At 40.5% G+C, this 25553-nt stretch overlaps 1 protein-coding gene across 1 annotated transcript; it reads right to left on the bottom strand.

Moving 5' to 3' along the window:
* Positions 1–1748: 1748 nt before the first annotated feature.
* On the bottom strand, positions 1749–25291 carry SMAD9 (SMAD family member 9). Its single transcript, XM_063127654.1, has 6 exons — positions 24880–25291; positions 17874–18128; positions 14095–14205; positions 11505–11726; positions 8936–9192; positions 1749–2242 (listed from the first exon to the last, which is right to left on the bottom strand). Exons 1-6 carry the CDS (start codon positions 25289–25291, stop codon positions 2099–2101), a joined length of 1401 nt encoding a protein of 466 aa, XP_062983724.1. The 3' UTR covers positions 1749–2098.
* Positions 25292–25553: the final 262 nt, after the last annotated feature.

The following is a 25553-nucleotide window of genomic DNA, read 5'->3' as shown; positions in this document are numbered from 1 at the left end:
ATCTGTGGCGTTACCCCACAATTGAGTATCCTGTTTGCATCTGGATTTGTGTATGTCTGGTGAGTATGGAATGTTAGAACTGAGTGGGTGTGGTTTGTGATGTAATAGGTAGGGTGGGGGAAGGAGTATATAAGGAGTGACTGAGGGGAGGAGCTGTATGTTATGTTAAGTTGGGATGTTAGGTTGGTTGTTGTTGGGAGTGGAGATTGGAATTGTTTGTGGAGTGAGAGGAGATTAATTGCTAGGGATTTAAGATTGGTGGACAGAGAGAGGTGGTTGGTGTGTGGAGAGTTTGGTTAGGCAGGATTGGAAGCATATTTTCATTTAAAGCTTTTAACATGACAATAAACTTATTATTTTGTTAGCTACTAAATATCAAGTGTCAGCTTGGCATTATTTATCTGCCTCACAGTTATCAAACACTCACACCAGAATATACCCACAGTACATTTAAAAGCAGATCCTATATTAAACCTGTTTCCCTCATAGATAGGGAAAAGGTTTTGTTTAACCCTCCCTCAGGTTTTCAAGTGGTGGTGCTTGGCCTGAGAAGGGTTTATGCGGCGGGCCTAGTATTGGTGTAACATCACAGTATCATTTAATGGTATGTTATGCCAACAGAGGACTTTTGCTCCTGATCATAAACACTGCCATGCCTGTACAAACAGGGTCGGTCAACAAATTTTCTGCCTTGAGGCAGAACAGAAAATAATGCACACCCTGTACTCCACCAAGTCATTAGTACCTAAGGCATTTTGGTACCTTAGGCAGGAAATTCCATAATTGCCTCTCCCCCTCCCTTGCAGAATAATAATAATAGATTAAAGAATAATTTCCTGACCTTTCATGACATCTCAAATCTGCTGCATCACTCTGCCTCATGGTAGGTTCAGCCCAGTGTACAATGGCTTATCTAACTCAGATGTTTACTATAGTTTCGATGATTTGCATCCACACAAGGGTTAAATCAGGACAACTACAGATGACAATCTCTCCCTGCCCCTCCCCATTTCCTAATCTAAGATGCTTGTAGATCATCAAGTTTGGCTGGCAAGAAGGATGGTGTTTTTACTGGAAATACTCAGTAGTTTTGTATGCAATAGGGACTGTGTGTATTCCGTGATCTCACAGTGCAAGCGCAGTATTGGATATTTTGGGTGCAAAGTTAACCATCTTGAGAATATGAAGAAGGAACTATGTATTATATTAAACCTGTCAACTGTATAATTTTAATGTCCAAGACCATAACATACAGGATCAATTACCCATGTCCTATATGTCAAGATGTTGCATGATCCCCCACTTCCACAAGCAAATGAAGTGCATGCAGAGATGTACAATGCCTTGGTATTAAGATGGAGGGAGAAAATAAAAACATACTTGCCATTTCCAATAGTGGCTGCATGTGCCTTATCCCAACTCCCTCCCTCATCACCACTGAACGAAGTGAGGTGGAGCTGTGGAAATGAAGAATGCTCTAATACCAGGAAATGGGTTTGCTGTCATAGACATTACAAAGCAGCAGGTGAGAACTGAATGTGTGAGCACCGATCCTTGTTCATATAATGCATAGTTGCATCCTCAACTTCCTCTAAAGCACATTTCTAAACCTTAAGGCTTCAAATTATGCAGACAGGTAAGGTGAAATCTTAGAAATAGCATGTGTGTATATGTGTGTAGAATCGGCACAATTTCTGGCTGCTTTTAAGAAACAGAATGTGGACTAGATGGACCCTGGCCTGATCTAGCAAGACAGTTCTTAAGATTTTACATGCCAACTTGATCAATTTGCAGAACGTATATAGGTTGCAGAATTTAGTTTTGCTTGGTGCCATATGTCGAAACAACACTGGCTTTATTCCATACCCCAAAATAGGCCTGCTAAGCCCAAACTTCTATGGCTTTGTCAGCAGACAGAACACAATTAACCAATAAACATAAAATACATGACCCACCCACCCCCGATAATACACTATGTACATATACATTCAGATATTTACAGCTACATACAGAAACTTAGGTTGGCTGTGATGTGAGAATTCTACAAGCCACGGCCTGCAATAGTGTTCGTCCCATAGGTAGATTGTGGAGATGATTCTTAAGAAACAGAGGAAATTGGGTTATGAGGGGAACCCATTTGTGTCAGCACCTTATCTAGCCATTGCAATGGTCCATGCAGATGGATCTCAATCCAGCATGGAGTACTTGTAACATCCTGACGGTGATACTCCGCTCCCCAGCCCTACAAAAGAAATGAACAAATGCCAATGGGTCAAAAAGGTTGTCTTGTTTTTCATCCTATCAAAGAAAGTCTAATTCTGCAGCATCCACTGGGAAAACCTCTGCAGCATCCAGGAAAATAGTAGTAATAAATGTTTATTGCTTAGCCACTGGCTATAGCAAAGTATAAAATGAACCAGAAAAACAGGTCTATTCATTCAAGGAAGTTGACTCTAGACAGAGACAATTTTGCAATAAAGGAAAAAGCCTTAAGGCCCACTGCACTGGCTCTGTAGTCTACAGAATTTACACTTTCCTCTATCATTGTCCACAATGCAATAGTTTTGTAGTTCGTGTGCTATATGCAGGGGAGCGCAATTTGTGGCCCTCCAGACATTTGGCCTACACCTCCCATGATCCCTCAGCACTGTCTCTGCTGGCTAGGGCTAATGGGATTTGAAGGCCAAAAGATCTGGAGGGCCACAAGTTGCCCACCTCCATACTATAGGTTTGAGAATGGTTTTGAACTTGCTGAGGGATGATTCACATAGTCAGGTACATCACTTACCGATCTCTTCATTTAAACACAATCGTAGGTCAACCCATGAATTACCCTCATCAAGAAGTGCTCTGCTTTAAGGTGATAGTAAGTAATACAAAAAGAAACTCTCGCAGTGGTATTTGTTTATGGAAGTCTGTTTCACAAAGACAAGTAATCACTTGATTCAGCAATCTCTGTCTGTCTGTTTCTCTATCTCTCTACAATTTATTTACAGTATTTTAATCCCACTTTTCTGTCTTTTGTGATTACTGAGAGAGTAATCACAAAAGACAGGAAAACATATAAGTTCTTCTGAGTCACTTTTTATTGTTGTCTGTTTAAAATTTTCATTGGTTTAATGCTTGACTTTGCATTTTTGCATTATTTATTGGTTATTATTAACTTCTTTTGTAATGTATTTCTGTCTTCTATTTGAAAGCTGTGGGTTTTGTTGTTGTTGCTTTTTTGCTTAAAAGTGATTCTGATGCCAACTGCTATTAGCAGCAAGAAAACAACATCTGTATCAGGATTACTCTGTGGGTGGGGGGGGGATAGGGGGCTTGGGAGAGACTTTAACCTCACTGGCCTCCCAGTGTTCCTGGTGCAGATTGCTATTTCCTTATATCGCTGGGTGGGAAGGTATACATTTCCCCATCCCTGCATGCTGAGGGGTGTGTGTGTGTGTGAGAGAGAGAGAGAGGGAGAGGGAGAGGGAGAGGGAGAGGGAGAGGGAGAGGGAGAGAGAACAGGCCTGTCCCACCAGCCAGAATTGCATGCAGCCCTTTGGGCAAAAAAGGTTGCTGTGAAAGGAGAATGAGTTTTATCCCAGACTCCCTGCAAGGTAGGCAGGGATCTTTAAAAGTCATAAGGCTGGCATCACCCCTGATTTCTTCAGTCCAAGTCTGAGACAGGGGACTTTGGGACCTTTGGATATGCTTGGGGATATAATAAATAAGGGCTCAAGCTGAAACCCTCTATTTTAGCCCCCCATCCCAAACAGGACACAGTAGCCAGTCACTCATCCAAGAGGCATTGAACTTAGCACTGAGATTTACCCCAAAGGAAAGCATACATAGCTCTAGAGGTAAGATGGTTTACTAGGATGAGGAAAAGGAGAAAGTGAAAGGAAATCAGAGTTATACAAAAAGTTAGAGAACCTTTGCTACAATATCCCAAGCAAAACAATAAAACACCAACTGACCTACCCTATACAGTACTGGAGTAAGGATTTCCCAGGACTGCGTACCAGCTAGGGTTCAAGAACGCACCAGCTTGCAACAACTTGACACACAAAGATGGGAGACAACTTAGCCATCCTCTATCACCTCCCTTTTGTCTCTCATGCTGGTACCAACATGGTCCCCCACCCTGAAGGGATTTTACACTTTCTCACCAAAGTCCAGCTATAATCATTCATCCCAATTAGCAGAGCCTAGCCAAGTCCTTGAGGGGGAGATGCTTGAGCTGCCTCAAGATCCACAGGTGGTTCCATCATTACATGCCAGCTCGGCCCAGCCCAATAGCTGAGGAAACTAGAGGGGAAATTGGTAACCTGTCTGCTGTTCTTGGCACAGTTACCTCAGTCAGCTCTGACAGCATCCATGACTTGTTTTGGTGAAGTCCCCACTCCACCACCACCACACACATCCCAATTCTCTATTCCTCTCCCACAACAGGTAACTGGCACTCTCAGGACAGACAGCATTCACTATTTATTTAGAAGATACAGACAAAAATACTAGAGACACTCTAGAAACATTTTGGTCCAGTTAATAAGTCTAATGCTAAAATTTTAATAAAATACAGATTGTAAGAGAAAGTAAGATAAAATATGTGTCCTATTCAAGTACACATCTTCACAGACACTGCTGCTTTTTGCTTTGATAAAGTGCAAATCTTGAACTTATTTATACTTTGAATTTACATTTTCAATTGATGCCATGCTCCTCTGTAAATTACTCACAATCTACATTCTAAGATTCTTCCATTTAATACAACAGTGTAAATATGTCAATCATGAGTTGCTTTGTACTGCATATATGACTTTATACGAAATAAAACCATGGCTGACACTGCTTCACATCTGTCAAATTCTTGGTTCATTAAATGGTTCTCCATCCCCCTCTGGTGGCAGTTTGGAAGCAGTTTCAAGTTGACTTTGTATTAATACATGTTCTCTTAACCATCCACAGGGACTTTATGTGACACTCCTTAAAATGTAGAGCTTTATCACACCAGCGTTATACTGTGCAATCACTGCAAATTGCGTGGAAAGGACTCTGAAGTTTTCCAGCTTATAATCTGCTTTTATTGCGAAGTACTCTGAAGTTTTCCAGTTTATAATCTGCTTTGACTGTGAAGTACTCCCATGCATCCTGCTTTAATTCTGCTATAAAAGGAAAAGAATCGAGGTATTTAGCTACTAGATTTCAAGCGAATCATTTGTTGTTTTCCGAGCGGCCACTGGGGCGTAGGAGCAGGATTTGATATGAATTAAACAAATGCTTACATCTGCGTAAGCTTTAAACATAAAGACTTCAAAATTGGCACAGTAATAGATATTAAGGAGTGCTTTAAGCATACCAAATTTGAATCGGATTGGGTCATCCGTTGATTTTTTATTATTTTTTACTTTTCCCCCCTTAAACCCTTTGCAAAGGATCTTAGGAGCGCTGCCCCCTGGGGTGTGATTTAGCAACAACAACATTGACAGCTTAGCGCTGCAGGAGATAATTTAAGGGAAGCAGGTACGTGAGATGAAGCTAGTAGACTCTCAGGGCGTCTTCAGATGGGTGGTTTTTCATGTGATCCTCATGATTTGTTTGGTCACTGGTTTCCCCGCAAGCTTTCCATGACGCCATCGCCATGCACTTGTTGTCTGATGTATCTCCCCACCCCGCTTTTTGCATGTTATTTTGCTATGGGGAAAATACAATATTTCTTGCAGTCATGCGATGAAACCACCAGCTTTTCCCCATGTAATCCTTCCATCGCGCTATGTCCTGCTTTGTGTGGGCAGGTGTTGGGCAGTGCAGCGTTGACGTCAGTACTGACAAGGATCAGTTGCGAGTGTCTCCTCCCACGCCTCTGCCCCTCCACTCCTGCTCAGCTCCGTATTTCAGGAATGCCCAAGCAGACAGGCAACGGGGAGGGGATGGTGGTTGCAATGGACGTGAGCACATGTAACCCGTTTCCATTTAATCAAAGAAGAAAAGTGTTACTGTTGCTTTCAGAGTGTTTTCAGACAGGAGGGAAATCGCAAAGTTGGGAAGCATGAGGTCTTAGCTAGACCTACCTTTTAATCCATGACAGAGGAGGCAAGATCCCGCGATGTGATTATCGTGAGATCCCTCCTCCATTTACACATGAGGCGTGACGACCTCAGAAGGAGAGGCGTCACGCCCACCATTTTTTTTCCTAAAGTGACAGGAATGCTGAAAGTAAGGTTTTGTTTTTTAAAAAATACATTAATTTCCCTGCTCCCCCACCCTACCCCCGATGGGTGCAGCTCCCGGCTCTGCACAAGGAATCGCATGGAGCCGGGTCAACCCACGGCATCGAGCCACACGTTCTGTGGCTCGAGACCGTGGAAAAAGCGGGCCCAAAGTGGAGGGCTCTATCCCAGGGCAAGGGAAGGATCATCCTTCCCTGATCCCGGGATCCCCTGTGCATCATGCGGACGCACAGAGGCGATCCCAGGGTTCGCCCCAGGATGACGCCCCATCTAGCTAAGGCCACGGTCACAGCTGCAAAGAAGCTCTTACAGGGACAATACTGATTTGCACGTGGGGTTGGCAGAGGTAGACCGCTGAAGATGCAGACTTCTGAACAAGCAGACTTTTGAACATCCAAAGCATCAGCACTTAGCAATGGGATGGGGCTGCTCTGCATGTGCCTCCCCAAAACCTTTTAGCCCTTTCTATTCGCGCACACACAGGAGACAAGTGTAACCCCCTTCAACACAATCCAATCTCCCAGTGTATACACTAATGAGAAAAATGTTATTGTTGCTTTTACAAAGACATAACTGACTTGCAAGGGGGAGGGGGAATCTCCAATGATGCAGACTTCTGAACTTGAGGAAGTGTTTCATTTCACCCCAAGAGAGGGGAGAAGCTACGGCAGGGAGGTGAACAACTGATAACATCCTGCCCACCCACCCTTGTAAATGTCATATATTGTTACGCATAAAAAGAAAAACCGGCTGTATAAAGACCCCGTTTAAATCCTGAAAAGAGTCCAGAACAGGAAGAAGTGGCAAATCGCGGGAGAAAACGACAGTCTGAAGACGCCCTTAGAAGACGCAGATGGAATCCTTGATTCATGTTTTCAAGGTGTGTCTTGAAGACTAAACAAAGGATGCATACTACATAAATTGAGTGTTGAGCCCACTGTGGAAGTGCACATGTAGTGTCTTCGGCACACTCATCATCTTCTGCCATGGATCAAGCTCAGAGGACACTTGTTCATCCAGGTTGCAACTGAAGGGGCCACGCAGAGCGCTTTTTGGCTGGTTCGTTCATCAACTACAAAGCCAATAGCCCCCTTCTTAGAATGTTCGCTTCCCCCCCCCCCAAAAAAAAACTAAGGATTAGTTTTCCATCTTGTTGTTATTCCCCTTGTTATTCTCAACCTATATGACACTGTGGGCTCCAAGCACAAGCAAATTTGAGGGATTGCATCCGTGAAGGGTTTCTGTACAAGGTCTTGATACTGGATTTTACGCAAGCTGCTTAAACTTAGCACCTCAGTCCTCCTGTAAAATTTAGGTTTAAGGGCATCTATTCACCATTGTACTTCTCTCAGATTCAGTAGGCTGAAATTCTGTCCTGCATCTACTCAATTCAAAGAAAAGAATGAAGCATTCACCACTTCTCTTCCAGTGCAGGACAGAAAACAAATTTAATTAGAAATCTATCTATCTATCTATCTATCTATCTATCTCCCTGTATATGTAGAAATATTTTATTTGTCATAAATATGGACAAGTGGCCATAAGACAACAAGCAGTGACATTTAAGAATGACAACAAAAAAGGAGAAAGTCTTCTAGCATGGACTTACACAGTTTGTAAATATTTCTGTAGTGGCAGGTAACAGCAGAATGAATTGGCAGGTGAACTGCTATTCCTAGTTTAATTGCTAGTAATATTTATTATCAGAGAGTGTTGCCGAGATAGAGAAGTTAGGTGTGGTGAAACTGACTACACTCATGTGGCACTAATGTGTTTTCAAACGTACAGCAATATTTTTTCTTCACACCTATGAGTCAACTTTGCCTAACGGCAACAAACCAACTGCAAGGTGTTATTCCTTAAGATCATACGTGGAACCTCATGGTCATTAGGCTGGAGTGGGGGAGGAAATACGTTCATAGTCTAATTGCAAAAGCTTTTAAAGGCTTCAAAATCTTTCTGAAATAGGAAGTGGTGAGAAAGTGGATGGAAGACATTCCTAATACTCTTATGTTTGTTGTTTTGTTGTTGTTTATTCGTTCAGTCGCTTCCAACTCTTCGTGACTTCATGGACCAGCCCATGCCAGAGCTTTCTTGTTTTATGGGATTATTAACTAGGTAACCTATTCCTTGTCTGCTGGGTAATTCTGCCAATAGGCGTCTTGGTTTCTTCTGCACTGTTCTTCTGGCACAATCCAAAGGCTGATGGTTCTATAATGTGAGTCATCCCTTGTGCAGGCCAATCCAATTAAACTAGTTCAGGTACAGCTGCACCAACCACTTGATCTATAATAGCTGTAGCAGTTTCCTGTCCGTGGTACAAGGATCCAGAGCTCTTTGGTTGACTGACTGTTGATGAAAGGGTGGCAGATTTGTAGTGGCCTAGCAGCCTTTAACTGCGCTAACTAAAACCATCCCTCTTTGCTTGCCTCTTGACAGAGATAGCCAGTAACTACAGGGAACACTTAAATTAGTGCTGTCCAAAATATTCCACAAATTACACAAGTTTATAATAATTTCCCACTTACTTTTACTTGCTTCATATGTCATGATTGGAAGAAAAGAACTATGAAGATGCAACGTTCAACAGCTCACACCAATAACCCAGGCTTTGTGTCTTATTAGTTGCATTAGTTGCAATTAGAAAATGCTCCCACAACAAGAGACCATCTACGCCATTTTGCAGTTCGCAATCATAAGCTGAGAAAAGAAGTGCTTACTTTAACAAAGCTCATCCGGATGGTACACATCTTGGTTAGCTCATACACCACCTCAAAGCCATGGTTAACCGACTGGGCAAGCAACTGGGCAAAGAGTTGGTTGTTGAAAATCTTCAAGCTGCAGCCGCTGGGGATCTTGCAGACAGTGGCTGGGTGGAAGCCATGCTGATAGTTACAGTTGCGGCTCTGTACAAAAATGCTGCTGTCGCTCACACACTCTGCATATACCTCTCCCCCAACATAATACAAGTGAACACCTTGAAAGGAAGGAGGGAAATCCAAAGGTAATTTTCTGCAGTCTTCAACACAGATTAAAGCCAGATTTGCCATGAATTTTATTACATGATGTACAGAACATTCACAAAACCTAGCAGTGTAAGACAGATTAGAGTGGGCAGGAGGGTGCTGTTGCACCATGTCCTTCTTGTTCTTCCCTGGCCGATGGCTGGTTAGCCATTGCGTGAACAGAGTGCTGGACTAGATGGACCCTTGGTCTGATCCAGCATCAGGGCACTTATGTTCTTAGAGTAAAAAAAAAAAAAGAATTATAATATTCTAGGGTTGGGAGTGAGGTTTAGGTGTGTAGTGGGCATTCCATATCTAAGACTTGAAACAGCTGGTTTGCCACAGGCGCCTCACTCTCTGAAAAGCTTAGTGCTCCCAGTTACATCTCCTACATAAGCCATACCCAACAATGCCACCCAGCCTCAGGATCTCCGAAGTTCTAATTTTCTAAATCAGTGCTTGGCTCCTGCTGGCCAGGCTACCGTCACTTCCTTCCGAAAATCTAACATATTAATCTAGCCGTTGCAATGGCTGGGACTGCTTATAGCTTAGAGAAAAGGCAAATAAGGAGAGACATGGTAGAGGTGTATACAATAATGCATTGTGTGGAGAAAGTGAATAGGGAGACGTTTTTCTCCCTCTGTGTAGAACCCAGAGTCAACTCATGAAGCTGAATGGTAGGAGGACAGAAAAAACAAGGTACTTATTCAGACAATGCATAGTTAAAACACTGGAATTCGCTACCACAAGATGTGGTGATGGGCTCTAAATTGAATGGCTTTAAAAATTCCTGGAGGAGAAGGCTATCAACAGCTACTAGTCCTGATGGCTCTTATGTTACCTCCAGTGTCAGAGGCAATAAAACAATGTACATCAATGGCTCGAGAACATGGGTGGGAGGGTGCTGTTGCACCATGTCCTGCTTGGAAGACTTACCTAGTTTGACAGGCTTTGGGCCCTTTTTGGCTTTTGGCAGCTATAAGTGGTGAGCTGGAGTGTGTGTGCTTTTTCTTGGTATTTGTAAGTCATTTTGAATATAGGAAACTGAAAATGCCTATTGTTGTTTTTATGCTTTTGATGTTTTTTTAATTTTGTATATTTGTTTTTAATGTTCACTGTTTTTAACTTTTGTAAACCGCCCAGAGAACTTCAGCTATGGGGTGGTATATAAATGTAATAAAATTAAAAATAAAATAAAATAAATAAATAAATAAATTGTGGGCTTCCCATGGGCATCTGGTCAGCCACTGTGTGAACAGAATGCTGGATTAGATGGACCCTTGATCTGATCCAGCATGGCTCTTCTTACATTCTTAAGTGTAACTATAGTATTTTCTCTCAGTTCCTTGCACAACCCTGCAAAGCTCCTCACACTTTGACTAATGTTGTGATGTCAGTGCACAACGGGGGAAGGCTGAGAGTGTGTGGTATTTTCACTGATATTCCTACAGGCCAAAGATATGGTAGTTGCAAATAACACCTGATAATATGACACACAAATCATATCTAGATCATATGCCACACAGAAAACCCTTCACTTGTGTAACCTTTTATACAATCTTTTGTCACCTTGAAATGCACTTACTCCATGCATGGCCGGACCATCGATTGCCAGTGTACTATCATTAACATGCAAATCGGACAACACATGTGTTAAGTGCAATTAAACATGAACATGCACATTTGGAAGACAGGTACGGTCTTGCCCCGTGTCACATGGGTCCTATATAAATCAGGCCCTTTTCTCTAAGCCAGGGGTGATGAACCTCCTTCAACTGAGGGATGAATTCCATTTCAGAGAAGGTCTTGGACGCCGCATTCCAGGGGTGGGTGGGCTCAAGGCAATAGGAACAACGCCCCAAACGCAAACATATTTTAGTTTAAAGTTCTTACTGCCAGTAACTAAGTCTTAGGAGAGGCATTTCAACTAGGGTGACCATCGTATATCTTTAACAGTTGTATGGAAAAGAGAATTTCAGCAGGTGGCATTTGCACACATGCAGTGCCTGGTGAAATTCCCTCTTCATCACAACAGTTAAAGTTGCAGGAGGGAGGGATTTCGGCCCTGGGTCTGAAGTTCTGCACCCCTACTTTGAACCTAACAGATGCATGGCCCTGTTAGTTTCATGTAACATGCAAGCTAGATGGCATGCATTCTGATGTAAACATTTAACAACATCCCTAGGCCTTATGAATTAGCAGGTTTGAACTGCATAAGTTTCCAAATCACATAATTGCTTCCAAGCATGATTTCTTATCACTACAATAAGGCATTTGCTCTTACCCTTTCCTATGTGTCTCCTGGTGTTTTCTATAGTAGAGTTCCTGTTTACATTAGACAGCAGTCCAAGGCAGAACCTGCTCTTATTGTTCGAAGGATCTGTAAAGCCATCTATAAGTATACTTCGAGAAGAGGCCTGAAAAGTCTCTCCTACTCGATTATTGAGTTCATAGTATGCTACCGAACACCAGTGCTGTGGTTCCTCATAGCAAACAGGTCGGAAGTCTGGAAGAAGAGCCCAAGGGTGAAGAAGAATGTGAGGGTAATGGAGAAAAGAGAACTGTGGCATCTCTTCATCACAACAAAACGATCAATCATATGAGCTCTCAGAATATGCCTCTATAGCAAGTTCTTAACGCTGCTGGTAAGTGTGCATTCCGACAATTCAGAGCAACAAGGTAGCTGCTTAAAAATGTGTCATGAGGTGCCGATAACTGTGTAGGGAATCAAAGTTCTGTAGCAGTTAACCCAGGCATCACCATTAGGGTGACCATATAAAAAGGAGGACAGGGCTCCTGTATCTTTAACAGTTGTATTGAAAATGGAATTTCTGCAGGTGTCATTTGTATATATGGAGAACCAGGTGAAATTCCCTCTTCATCACAACAGTAAAAGCTGCAGGAGCTATACTAGAGTGACCAGAATTAAAAAAGGGCAGGGCACCTGCTGCTTCAACTGTTGTGACGAAGAGGAAATTTCACCAGGTTCTCCATATATACAAATGACACCTGCAAAAATTCCCTTTTCAATACTACTGTTTAAAATACAGGAGCCCTGCCCTCCTTTTCATATGATCACCATCCACCACTTCCCCAGATGTCTGTGTGGCTATATAGAGGTAGCAGTGCTGGGTGTAACCATCTGAGGAGGCCTCCAATCTCCTTCCCCATTGGTTCCAGGAGCCATGAGGTAAGATTTTATGCAGCCATCATGAAGTTCCTTAATTTTATATGAGGTGCACTCAGCTCCTTTGTCATGAAATGGATCAGATCTCCCTGTACATATAAAGCGAATATATTTTATTATCAATTGGTAACAACTCTGGCATTAATTATATTGAAGTACTGACACTATTAAAGAGTGTTGAACCATGAATCAAATTCATCAGTCTCATTGAAAGCTATGAGTAAAGCAGTCATTGTTTTATATCATTGCTACTGAATGACAAAAACAGTAGCAACTCATGCCCTGGCACAGTTGGAATAATTCTGGTCTGATTTTGGTTTTAGGAACAACAAAAAAGTTAAGGGTGTAAACAATAAACAAAGTTTAATACACAAATAAAAGCAGATTATAAAGAGCACTTATATTAACATAATCAATAGTGTAATCACACAATTAACACTCCTTATTGTTTTACTATGATTTTATTAGATTGTAAGCCTATGCGGCAGGGTCTTGCTATTTACTGTTTTACTCTGTACAGCACCATGTACATTGATGGTGCTATATAAATAAATAAATAATAATAATAATAATAATAATAATTAAAATAGTACAAAAAGAAAAGTGCTCAGCAAACTTGACTGGCCAAGAGCCCTGTTGTCCTTTCCATATGATCACCCTATACCGATAGCTCTATCAGAGGTTACTAGCCATGGCAGCATAGCCTCCATACACAGAGCTGGTCTGGCTTGGTTTTTGTGAATATCTTTTCTATGTTGTTTCTTAAGAGAGGAAAAGGTGTTTCACGCAACCACTAAGTGACAAGATAACTGGCTGTAGCACAAATAGATGAGCCCCATCTGCTAGACAGCCTCCTTACGCACAGCTCTATAGGGCATGACCAAAAGCTGAACTGGAGTCTTTCTGTTTCCTTAAGATTTCATTTATCAGTTTAACGGCTGGTATGTCTGATCTGCTTTCTAAACTTAGAATTAGCAGGCGGAGGACCGAAACAAACATTACCTTAAATTCATATTTGGCAGCTGCATCTTCTCCACCCCCATTTTAACTCTAAAATAGCTGCAGGGGGCCTGATCCAGATCAGCCCTGCTCCTACTCTAGAGTAAAGAGGGAGCCATAACTCCTCCTCCAAAGAAAGTTTGGAGAATGGCAATAAGGGAGATGGCCTTCTTGGTGGTGACCTCCCAATTATAGAATGCTCTACCCAGTGAGGTCCTCCCAGCATCAACAGTACTATCTTTTCAGGCCAGGTTAAGACCTTCCCCTACTTCTATTTGACAGCAACACATGATAAGGTTTTAAACGGGTCCTGGGATTTTTATTGATGATTGTTTAAAATTGTTTTATATTTGTGTATATAAATTAGTTCAAATTATGTTATTATATTGTATTTTTAGGGCTTTAATCTTTGTAAATTGCCCAGAGAGCTTTGGTTATTGGGTTGCATAGAAATGTAATAAATGAAATTAAATGTAAAGTAATGTCTGTTTGGCCCTCAAGTCCACAAACAATTTTGGAGACAGCAATACTACCAAGTAATTTGAAGACTTTAGCTTGAAGTACTTTGGATAAGGACCATCTTTAACGAAGGATAAAGATTTCTCTGTCAGAAGCACTGCTCATGTCTTTCCCATAGAAAACAATACAAGTATTTACATACTTTTAAGTTCTTCAGCAGCAGATTTACCTCCATTGGGCAAGGACAGCACTAACTGACTGTCTGCAACTGCGTGTACCGAGCGTCCATTGTGGTTTCCTGGCGTTTCTCTTGCATTGTAAGGTGGAGGTGGCGTTTCAACTAGGGAGGGAAACAAGAAAGTGACTAGGTTTGGCATTTCATTAGCAGACTGGCATATGTTCACTGGAGAAGAACCCAAACATTGGTTTGGAATTTATCTGAATCCCTTTATATTTTGGATTATGATGGATTCAAAGGCCTCGTTCAGGCAACACGCTAAACCATGCTGCTTAATCACAAAATGGTTAATGGAATGCATTCCATTAACGATTTTGTGGTTAAGCAGCATGGTTTAGCATGTTGTCTGAACGGGGCCAAAGATTGTTTCAGTTGAAGGAACAGCTGATTGGCCCAAATGGAGTCTACCTGGAGAAGAGCCTTCAAATGGAGTCTACCTGGAGAAGAGCCTTCAGTGTGGTGGCCCCTTTTCTATGGAACTCCTTGCCTCTGAAAGTCAGACAGGCGTAAATACTGTGCTGCTTCCGGCACCTCCTGAAATAGCTCTATTCCAGGAAGCCTTTCTTGACTCACTAACCAGTTTTAATGGCACTGTTTTAAAAAGAATAATTTTAGTAAGTTGTGGGGTTTTTAAACTCATTTTATTTTTTAACGTTCTGTTCTTTGGAATCTGTTTAGATGTGAAGCAGTATATAAATATTGTAAATAAACAAATAATAAAAAAGAAACATCTAGCTACCTCCAAGGTTTTTTGATATTGGAAAAATGTGGCAGTAGGTATTGCTAATGGAAGTGCCTCCTAGAAATGAAAAATGGATCAGAGGCTACAAACCATAGATAACTAGAAGCAATAGTGGATGAAGTTTAGTGGACGAAGGTTCAGAGCTAATGCACTGCCAATTAAAAAGGCACTGGGGTCTACACTAAAGGACTTTCAACTTATGTGTTCTTCAATATGAAATGCTGAACTGTTAACAAAAGTAGGTTCATCATTAAAATAATCTTCCTGACTGGAGAACTAGAGAATAACCAGCATAACACCAGCTCTTAAAAAGGTATCCAGAGAGAATCTGGAATATTACAGACTTGTCCGCCTAATTTCAGTCCCAGGTAACTTGGCAGAAAACATCAAAGCTAGTATTGTTAAACTCATAAGAATAAGCCCTGCTGAGGATGAATTAAAATGGCTTCTCCAAAGGGAAGTCCTGCCTCACCAACCTTTTGAAATTATTTGAGTGTAACAATGATACAGGTAGACATTGTACACTTGGACTTCCAAAAAACGTCCGTCACCAAATACTCCTAAGAAAACTTTAGCAGTTATCGAATACATGAATGAATGCTCTTCCAGTTCAATGACTTGTAAAAGAACAGGAAACAGACAGGGATAAATGAAAAAAAACTTTATAAATTTATATACATATTTTCATAAATATATATAACTTTATAAATCCACTTCATAAATTTAAAGATTTAAAAATTTATAGATTTTAAAATGTGAAACGTCTCAGTATAAAACATCTGCTTCAGTCACAAATATGAGCTGGTGTTTTATACTGAAACATTTCACATTTTGAAATTTGTTTATATGGGCAGTATCCAATGACATTCTACAAACTCAAATGGCGCTAGCAGAGCTCTGCTCAATCTTTCCATTGCCCAAGCGTTTGCCCATTACTCTTGTGCAACAACGGGTGGAAACAGTTGCATAACACAAGCAGAATGAACAACTGATTGCACAAGCATAATGTAAAACTACTTGTGCAACCACACTTGTTCAAATTTAACTTTAGGTGGAATCTTGTCTGGTGCATCACCTGCATATTAGTTGTTTGGGGATAAATAGACAATTTTTATTATGGAGAGAAATATGCATTGAAGTCCTCCACTCTCCATGTCAACAGCTCAGCTTCCTCCCAACAATGCATCCCACTTGCTTATCAGAAATGGCTACATAAGCTACCAAGCCAGTAGTGCCAGGCAGTTAACACCTTGAAAGATATGTACTACTATTAACAAGAAGGTTTAGAACTTGCTCACCCGATGCTAACAACAAACAAAAGGGGATGATTATTGCTAGCATACCCTTATTTGAGAATTTCCCAGAAGCCTGGCCACTTTTAGAAACAGAATATTGAGTTGGATGGACCGTTAGTCTAAGCTAAGGCCTTAACTAGACTGGGCGAAATCCTGGGGCAAACCCCGGGATCATCCCTGTGCGTCCACATGACGCACAGGGGATCCCGGGATCAGGGAGGGATGATCCCTCCCTTGCCCCAGAATCTTGCCCTCCCCTTTGGGCCCACTTTTTCTGCGGTCCCAGGTTGAGCCCGAGACTGCGGAACGTGTGGCCCGTTGCAGCGGTTTGACCTGGCTCTGTGCAATTCCTCGCCAGGAGCCGCGCACAGGGTGCAGCACTCCTCAGGAGCACTGTGCCCATCGGGGGTAGGGTGGGGGGAGCAGGGAAAATAATTTAATTTTTTTAAAAAAACACCTTACCTTTAGCGCCCGAGCATTCGTGTGCTCCTTCCCCCTTTTTTTTTTTTTTTAAATGGCGGGCACAACGCCTTTTCCTCCTGAGGTCATCGCGCCTCACGTGTAAACGGAGGAGGGATCTCGCATTAATCACAACGTGAGATCTTCCCTCCTCCATCGCGGACTATGAGGTAGGTCTAGCTATGGCCTAAGAAAGAAATTCTTATGTTTTAATAGTTTTACTAGATTAGGGAAAGGTCTGAGAGACGCAAGCCATAGTTTCTCACTTTTCCACTTGCATTACATTGACTGGAAGCTTAGAAAACTTCATTTTACAACCATGAACACAGAACTGCCCAGGTTCTTCATTTTGTCCTCCAATAACACCTGTTATTTATGTTTCCCCAGACTGCCTACCATCTCCATAATCCCCGACAGCCCTCTTCATCTCAAATTATCAAAGCAATATAATAGTCACTGCCAAAAATGCATGCTCTGAATAGTTTTGTATAATCCAAGCAGTGATGTGGGGTGGAAAATCTTTCACTGCTTTATTTTTCTGCAGAAAAAAATCTATTTCATAAATTTATTATTATAAACGAATGGATGCCAATTGCAAATACAATATTAGGCAAGCTTGGGAGTTTCAAAGTTGTAATTAAGGTTTACTTTTAGGAAGTATGTGAGAGAATACAAATATTTCATTGAAATACATATATGTTTCAGTGTGAAACACAATATGTATCTCATTGAAATACAAAAGTTTTCAGCACCTTTGCATTTTTCTTAAATTATTTTTAAGAAAATAATTTTTACTTTTTTTTACAAGTATTATTTTTACTTTTTTTTACAAATATTCCAATAAAATATTTACATAATGTGACATTTAAATCACAGTAAGTTTGCTTTAATTTCCCACCTTAAATATTTTGGGTCAAATACTTGCTGTGTATTGGTACAAAAAACATGGGGGTACTTTTTTTTTTTAAGTTTTCTTTAGTAAATACAAATAAAATAAATATGCCAAATCCAACCATACTCTAGTGTGTCAGAAAAATTTCTGATGCTAACAGAAAATTACCTTATGCAAATTACTCTGATTTGCATAGGAAATTTTTCCAATTCAAAATTTTCTGGAAAAACCTACATTACTTATTCCAAATAGCACAAAAGGTTTGGGTTGGGGTTTTTTTTTTTTGTAATTTATTGTTGCAGAACCCCATGTTCCATAGGGAGTAGTCACTGCGGAAGCCAATTCATTGGGGATTGTAGCCTAGAGACATGTTATTTCTTACCTGTGAGTGGGTATGGACTTCCTGGGGCAGAAGAACTTCCTGGGGAGTCAGGGTAGCTCATACTGTTAGGTGACTGAGAGAACATGTTGGGTGATGCTTGGAAAGGAGTGCATGGAGGTTGCTGGAAAGAATCGGGGTAGGTTGCATTGTGAGGCATCAGTGGTTCACTGTGGATGGATGTGTTTCGGAACTTGGCAAGGAGGCTGAGATGTGGGTTGAATTCACTATGTCTTGGAACCAGTACTGGAGGCAACACTAGAACAAGAGGAACAAAATTGTGCAGTTTTAGAAACACAAGAAGTGTTTTTTTACCTGGTCATAGTTTTTGTCCATCTTACCCAATACTGGCTACTCTTCAGAAACTCTGGCAAGCAGTCTTTCCCATCACCTAATACCTTGATCATTTTAATTACAGATACCAGGGCTTGAAGCTGGGATCTCCTGCATACAAAGCAGCACTCTATCCCTGAGCTATGACCTCTCCAAAGTTGCATGCTGTGCTTCTCCTGAGATCCAGCATGTCAGCCACATTATCAAAATATCACGCCCTCTTACACTATTGCTGGAATGCTGGACACAAACAAATAAACCCAAATTAAAGCACCTCCAACTGTGTATTAGGAATTCCACAAATGGAGCAGTCCTGTGAAAACTCATAGATTCCATACACTCACTCAGACATATCTTCTTTTGACTGATAATCACTTCTTTTGCCCTTCCCCATCTTCATGGTTGTAGGTCCTTCAACACCAGCCCACATCACCTGTCCCTGCCCTCTCTGATAGTCAGGCAGGCAAACACATGCATATTTGTCAGGAGCACTTTTGTGTTTTAAGTTGTCAGTGGAAACACTCCATACTAGAAGTTTGTCTGATCTCAATAAAGAGACAATTCTATATGATGGATTCCATCCATATGATGGATTCCACAATTTCACAACATGCCCAAACGAGCTTCAGTAGGCCAGGGTAAGGTAAGCAAGGCCTCCCTTTTAGAGACTGAGGTAGCCCATATGGAAGAAGGCGGTTTCTCAGAAAACCTTATGGACATGCAATGGCTTAAGCTGCTTACTTTTAAGTATTCTTAAAATTGGTAAGAACTACATTTTAACCCCACACACAAATGGACCAGACTGGAATTCAGCCCTTGAAAAGGTTGCCCACCACTGAAAATATGTGGTTGATACCAGCGAGAGCTGAGAAGAATTTTCAGTGGTGCAAATGGAAAGGCTTTGGTGTTCTACATGGATATTTGCCTCTCCCTATGACTGGGAAGAAGCACAATGAGCTGATATGTGCAAATTTATTTAATTTGCATAATTTATGCAGGTTGTAGAATTCATCTTTTATTGGCATGGACTCTTGATTATCTTTACACACTTTTCAAAAAGACTATTTATAGATTTAGGGTACAAAATCACAAACAATTCTATCAATTCTAAACATCCAGTTATTAAAAGTATTCAGAAAATGTGTTCCTTGTGATTGTTACCATTTTCTACAAATTCATTAAGGTAAAATTGTAAGTATGTTGCCACTAACACGCTAAGTTTCAAATCACAAAAACACAGAATGCACAAAAATATGTTCTATGAAGGAGTACGTTGAAGCAGCAGATTAGCTTCTACACTAGCAAAAAATCAAAAGTAAATCTAATACATCTATACAGTAAGGAGAGAAACCATACTATGGCAAAAATAACAACAAAACCAGAAACTGTGCATGAATTTGCAGAAATATATCATATATCAGAGCCAGACATGAGGGGATAATTCCTAAAAGAAAATCTATATATACCACATTTATCAGAAGATGATAGAAATTTGATAGATCAACTATCACAGATGTCAGAGAAAACGATTAAATCTTTAAAGGGCAATAAATCTCAAGGGCCACATGGAGCTAACCCCAGAATACGATTAAGCTTTTTCCAACGTCTTGTTAACTCTGTTAACAGATATAATAAAATACATTTGAGAAAGTAAGATTTATTGACTAATGGGCCAAAGTAAACATTATACCAGGAGATCCATGATTAAGCTCCCAGTTTTGTTTTGCTTTTTTAACTAAATGCAGCTATGGGGGAAAGGGTGCTAATTTGCTCAGGGAAATGGTGTGGGAGCTGGAATGTTCAATCCTTCCCCAAATTATTTTCAAAATCTAAATCATATCCTCCCCACCAAAGGCTGTTTTTTGGGTAAATTGGGAAAGGATCCAAGGAATGCATCACTGCATCAACCAATATCATTATTCAATTATGGTTATGACAGAAATGTCAGCGGAATAAGACACACAAGGCCAAAGGAAAGGGGAGGGAAGAGGAATACATTGAACGTGGATAACTAATGGTGTGACTTTTCAAGATGGGAACACTTTAAGATACGTAATGGATTTATATTACAATGGAATAATAAAATCTTACAAGGAGATACATGCAAACTTCATCAATTGATGGATTTATGTTTTATCAACATCCTCAAATTAGAAGAATCACATTGTGAGTGAGAATCAAATATCTTCAGAGAGCTTACTGTATTTGAACAGCTCATACAGTTGAAAAGAAACATAATTTTCTCTGTATTACATCAGATACTATCTAAGGAAAACTGCAGCATAATTCAGCTTTGAATGTTTAAATGGAAGGAAGATCTGCGAGTGGAATTATCAGAAGGTATCTGGGCTTATTTGTTCTGTAAAGGTTCCAAATGTTCTGCATGTCTCACAATGAGAGATAATTGCTTTATAATGCCACTTTGCACAACACACAACTGAAAGTATACATTGGTACCGTAAAGCAATGAAGGGAGTTTTCATAGATCTGTCCTGGAATATAATAAAGTCAAACAATTTTGGGGATTGATCACTGAAACATACTAAGATATTTTATATCAAATGAATCTAGGATTTGTTTGTAAAATTATATGAATGACTGTGTGGTGAGAAAACAGACAGTTTTAAACCTTTTTGAGACAGCCAAACCACCATAAACACAAATGGTTAGAGAAAGAAACAATTCATGGCAACATTAATTCCTTATCAAATCTAAATGACAAATAAAATAAATAAAAGATTAAAGGCACCCATTTTGGATTGTATAAACCAAGAAAGTATCAGAGCAGAAGATAAAGGTATTTATTGATTCTGACTTGATTTGAATGATGCAATATTGCAGTGGTCCCAAACACCTGGAACAAACTTCTATTGGAGGTCTGCCATGCACCTTCCTTGCAGGCTTTTTAAGAAGGCTTTAAAAACATTTTATTTTACCATGGCCTTCACATGTTGAGCATTGTTATTGCTGTTATTGTTATTATTGCTGCTATTGTTGTTCCTGCTGGTTTTATTGTTTTAATTGGTTTTATTGCTTTTAATGTTTTTAATATTTTATTGCTTTTAATATTTTATGTATTTTATTGTAAGCCGCTTTGTGAGGGCTTTGCCCTGAAAGGCGGCCAAGAAATGTTTTAAATAAATAAATAAATTGTGATGTACTGAAGAGATTCTAAATATTTTAATTCCTCTGTGTGTGTGCACAGACAAGTTTATGATGCAGCTTTGGATAAACAGAAAGGCATAACTATATTTGGATACAAAAACTGCAAAATGTCTAACTAGTGGTAGGCAACAAGCTGCTTTTTGAACAAATCCAACCCACAACTGAGCTGATTACAACTCATTAATATTCCCAAAAATGGGACTGACTTCTTGTTTTTAAAACTGTAAATGTGAAGGATCACATTTCCAGATAACTGGGGGGGGGGGGAATAAGAGGGGGAGGAACAAGGAACTCCCTCCTTGGGGGGGATTTCCAACCCCCCTTTTAAAAAGCTAAGAAAGTCGGGGTAACTACCCGACTTTTTTAGTGCAGAGCTTTGGGTCTTTGCCCCTGGATTGCTTTTTAATGGAGAGCCCCTGGTCTCTCCAATTTGGGGCTCTGGTGGGGATTTTTCAATGAAAATATACACATTGGGAGAACTGATCATAAAGAGCTAAAAAAAAATACCCCTCTAACATTTCAGCACCTTGGACAAGTACAAATCCGAGGAAAGCTATAAAAGAGAGGAATACAAACAACACTTTATGAAGAACAGCTATTTACACCTCCAGTCCAGGCGTCCAATATCACAAAGGCTTTCAAAGGAACAAAAACAAATCCCCAGACACACACATACTGCACAACTGATTTGTTAGAGCTTAACAAGCCAGTTAAGAATGTGGACTATGTTCCTTTGGGCTGAGTTACTTCACAAAGAGCAGCAGAACTCACAGTTCAATCCAAATTTGCCATAGCATATCAGAACCAATTTACAGAAGTTTTGCAACTGCATAGTGAATAAAGTTGAGTTCCAAGTTGTGCTCAGAGCAAAGCAATCGTACAATCAATTCTATCCCAAGAGCTCAGCTACTCTAAAGGAGCAAATATATCAGCTAGCATGAATGCAATTTACATTGGGAAAATAGAGAAGGGGAGAGTAGTTTAATCTTACTTCCCACAGTAGTGGTTCCAATCCAATCTCCTCCCCAGCATCTGGTTGTTGTTGTTGTTGTTGTTGTTGTTTTTAAAAGAAGACTAGATGGAATACCTGATCATGGATCTCCAATATCTTATGTTGGTTGTCCCAAATTTTGGTAATTTGGGAATGTATTCTTCTAATTATTATTATTATTATTATTAGCAGCAGCAGCATGTTATTTTAATCATATTTTCTTATCACTGTTTTATTGTTTAAATTTATATCATAAACTACTTTGAGATATATATTTTTAAAACATAAAGCATTACAGAAATTCTCTGAAATAAAACAAATAATTTTCTGCCGTTCCAGCAATGATCTTAAAGGTGGCTCACATTAACAAAACTGAAAAGCCAATATAAAAAAATACTATAAAAACCAACCTAGGGGTGACCACATTACACCAGTTTAAAAATCTCTTCACTGACTGCCAATCAGTTTCCAGGCGAAGTATAAAGTGTTGGTTATCACCTTTAAAGCCCTACATGGTTTGGGTCCAGGCTACCTGTGGGATCGCCTTCTCCCATACAATCCGCCCTGCACACTCAGGTCCTCTGGGAAAAAATCTACTTCAGCTAGCAAAAACTAGATTAAAAACAGTTACCCAGAGGACCTTCTCTTCTGCTGCTCCCAGACTATGGAATTGCCTGCCAGAGAAGACTCACCAACTTAACAGTCTACTAACATTCAAGAAAGCTATAAAGACTGATCTCTTCCGGCAGGCCTATCCAGTGGAATTTTAAGATGTTTTAAAAATGTTTTTAGGATTTTTTAAGGATGTTTTAACAATGTTTAATATGTTCGGTTTTATGTATTTTATATTTGCTGCTGCTCCCCACCTCGATCAGAATGGAGAGACGGGTAAGAATTATTATTATTATTATTATTATTATTATTATTATTATTGCCAACGAAAGAACAAATCACAACAGCCAAATGTTTGCATTATAGCAACGCAGCTAATTTAACCTGAGGAGAGGTTTTGGAGTAGTCTCTAAAATGAGTTCTAACCCATGTTTAGTTGGATTCATCATCACAAGTTTCCTTCCGCTCTCACTCTGGCTATTATCCCAGCTATTTTATTGCCCTAGCTCCTCCTCCTAGGAGAGAGGCAAGGATATCTACGATTCATTGTGTTTTAAAACTTGATTTTACTGTTAGCTACCTTGAGCACCGTTCTTTGGCAGAGAGGAAGGATATAAATTAAATGAAATAAGATGAACACTTTTGTCCCAATTCCAGAGACAAATCACAGGAAAATCTTCTATACCTTTCATAAAACCAATCGGATCCATCAACTTCTAAGAGCAAGCCATCATAATAGGTTCCCCATTCATGCAGAGTTGCAAGGTCGCTGTAAGGCACCGTGGGGGTTCATGAACAAGGGCACCTAGGGTGCAGTAACTGTCAGCTGACCCCAGAGGTCAATGCCTGCTCACCTAGGCCTATAGAAACCTGACATCAGGGCTGGCCTATCAGCCTGAGCAACATGTTATTGAGCAGCACCAATAGCTGCTGCTATCTCTGTGCTAACTTCTCTAGAACTAAGTTCTCAACCCCTGGCTTGTGGCCGCATGGACCCTGAGTTGCTTATCCCAGTCCCAACATGTCCGTTTGGAATCCAAGGAGATTGTATGGGCTGGACATGAACAGGAGATTCTCCATTCCTGCCTTACGGCCCTCTGGAAAGCCTGAATGATAGGCCCAGAAGATATCAATTAGAAATGAGTTCCACACTACTGCAAAGGACCTATCACTTAAGTCTGCCTTCCCAATTGCTTCAACAGGCAAGCACAATATCAGAACTTCAAATGTTGATCTCAAGACTGTGGATAAGTTGGTATGAGTGAAGGTAGTCCTTCAAGTAACCTAGGCTCAAAGCATTCATGGCTTTAAAGACCAATACCAGCACTGTAACTTGGGTCTGGAATCACAATGCCAACCAGTACAGATGCATTTTGTAAGAGTTGAAGTTTCCAAACAGTCTTTGAAGGCAGCCCCATGTAGAGTACATTACAGTAATCCAGCCAAGAGCATGGATAACTGAAGCAAGGTCTGCCCTCTCAACACAGGATCACAGTTGGCATACCGGCCTAAGCTGTTAAAAAGCACTCCTGGAGATAATGCCTGGCAAAAGAGATAGAGCCATGTTAGACTAGGCCAACACCTCCTTTTTATCCATCAAGCTTGCACTGCTGTGTCTATTTTGGGATCCCTATGCTTGAAGCTGCCAAAGTTAGCCAAGATAAGAGTTATTCATTAATGCTCTGTACTATTGTACATTCCTGGCCACACTTGGAATAATCAGATTGGGCTAAACGGGCCACTGGACTGATAAAAAAAACCTTTGTTACAATCTCAATTAAGAATCAGGGCTGAATCCATTTCATTTCTTCACCTAGAGCTCTCCCCTGGTTTTACAGAGGGAATCATTACAAGATATGAACTCAATACAGTGAAATTATCTTTAGATAACTTAGATGATTCACTTACCTGGGGTTTCTACACGCCGATAATGGTAAGGATTAATGCACACTTCTTTTTGCTTGGAGCCGAATGGAAACTCACAACATTCCAGTGGTTTTAATTCATGATGAGACTGTAGATCAGGCCAGCGCCAGACTCTGCAGTAAATGACATGTGGTAGACCTTTGCGATGAGACACTTGCAATCTTCCATCCAAAGAACGTGGGATCGTAACACACTTACTGGGCTGCCCAGGACAGCTGAGCGCCCTCTCCAGTTCCTCCATGGCACCTTTCTTTTTTTTCAGCTTCTTTACCAAAGAGTCAACAGCCTTTTCTGCCCACTTTTCCTCTTCATCTCCTTGCTTCCAGCCCAGCAGTCTCTTGACTGCAGGGCTGGTGAAGGAGAACAAAGAACTGATAGGGGTGCTGGAGTGCATATGGCTGCAAAGCGAGATACCAGATGTCTTTCGCTCCCTCCTTTTTTAACTAAGCCTGAACCTCAGTATTGGGAGGGCAGCTGCCTTCAGATTCTGGTTCTTCCACACATATCCTGGCCAGTGTTGGAAATATTTCCTCTCAATTTTCTTCAAATATAAAGCAATTCTGCAATAAAAGAACAATATTTGGTCAGACTTAATATACATGCTTTTGTCTTAAATTCTTCTTGAAACAGGACTTTTGTTGTTGTTTGCTTTTTGT

The sequence above is a fragment of the Elgaria multicarinata genome, chromosome 5 (genome assembly GCF_023053635.1).
Source record: "Elgaria multicarinata webbii isolate HBS135686 ecotype San Diego chromosome 5, rElgMul1.1.pri, whole genome shotgun sequence".
NCBI lineage: Eukaryota > Metazoa > Chordata > Lepidosauria > Squamata > Anguidae > Elgaria > Elgaria multicarinata.
The sequence above is the reverse complement of the archived record's forward strand: the minus strand, read 5'-3'. Positions and strand labels throughout refer to the sequence as shown.

Coding starts and splice junctions, on each gene's coding strand:
- SMAD9 (XM_063127654.1), bottom strand. CDS start 25,291: ATGCACTCCAGCACCCCTATCAGTTCTTTGTTCTCCTTCACCAGCCCT. Junction 18,129..24,879: donor TCGGCGTGTAGAAACCCCAG/GTAAGTGAATCA, acceptor CTCTTGTTCTAG/TGTTGCCTCCAGTACTGGTT. Junction 14,206..17,873: donor AAGTCCATACCCACTCACAG/GTAAGAAATAAC, acceptor TTCCCTCCCTAG/TTGAAACGCCACCTCCACCT.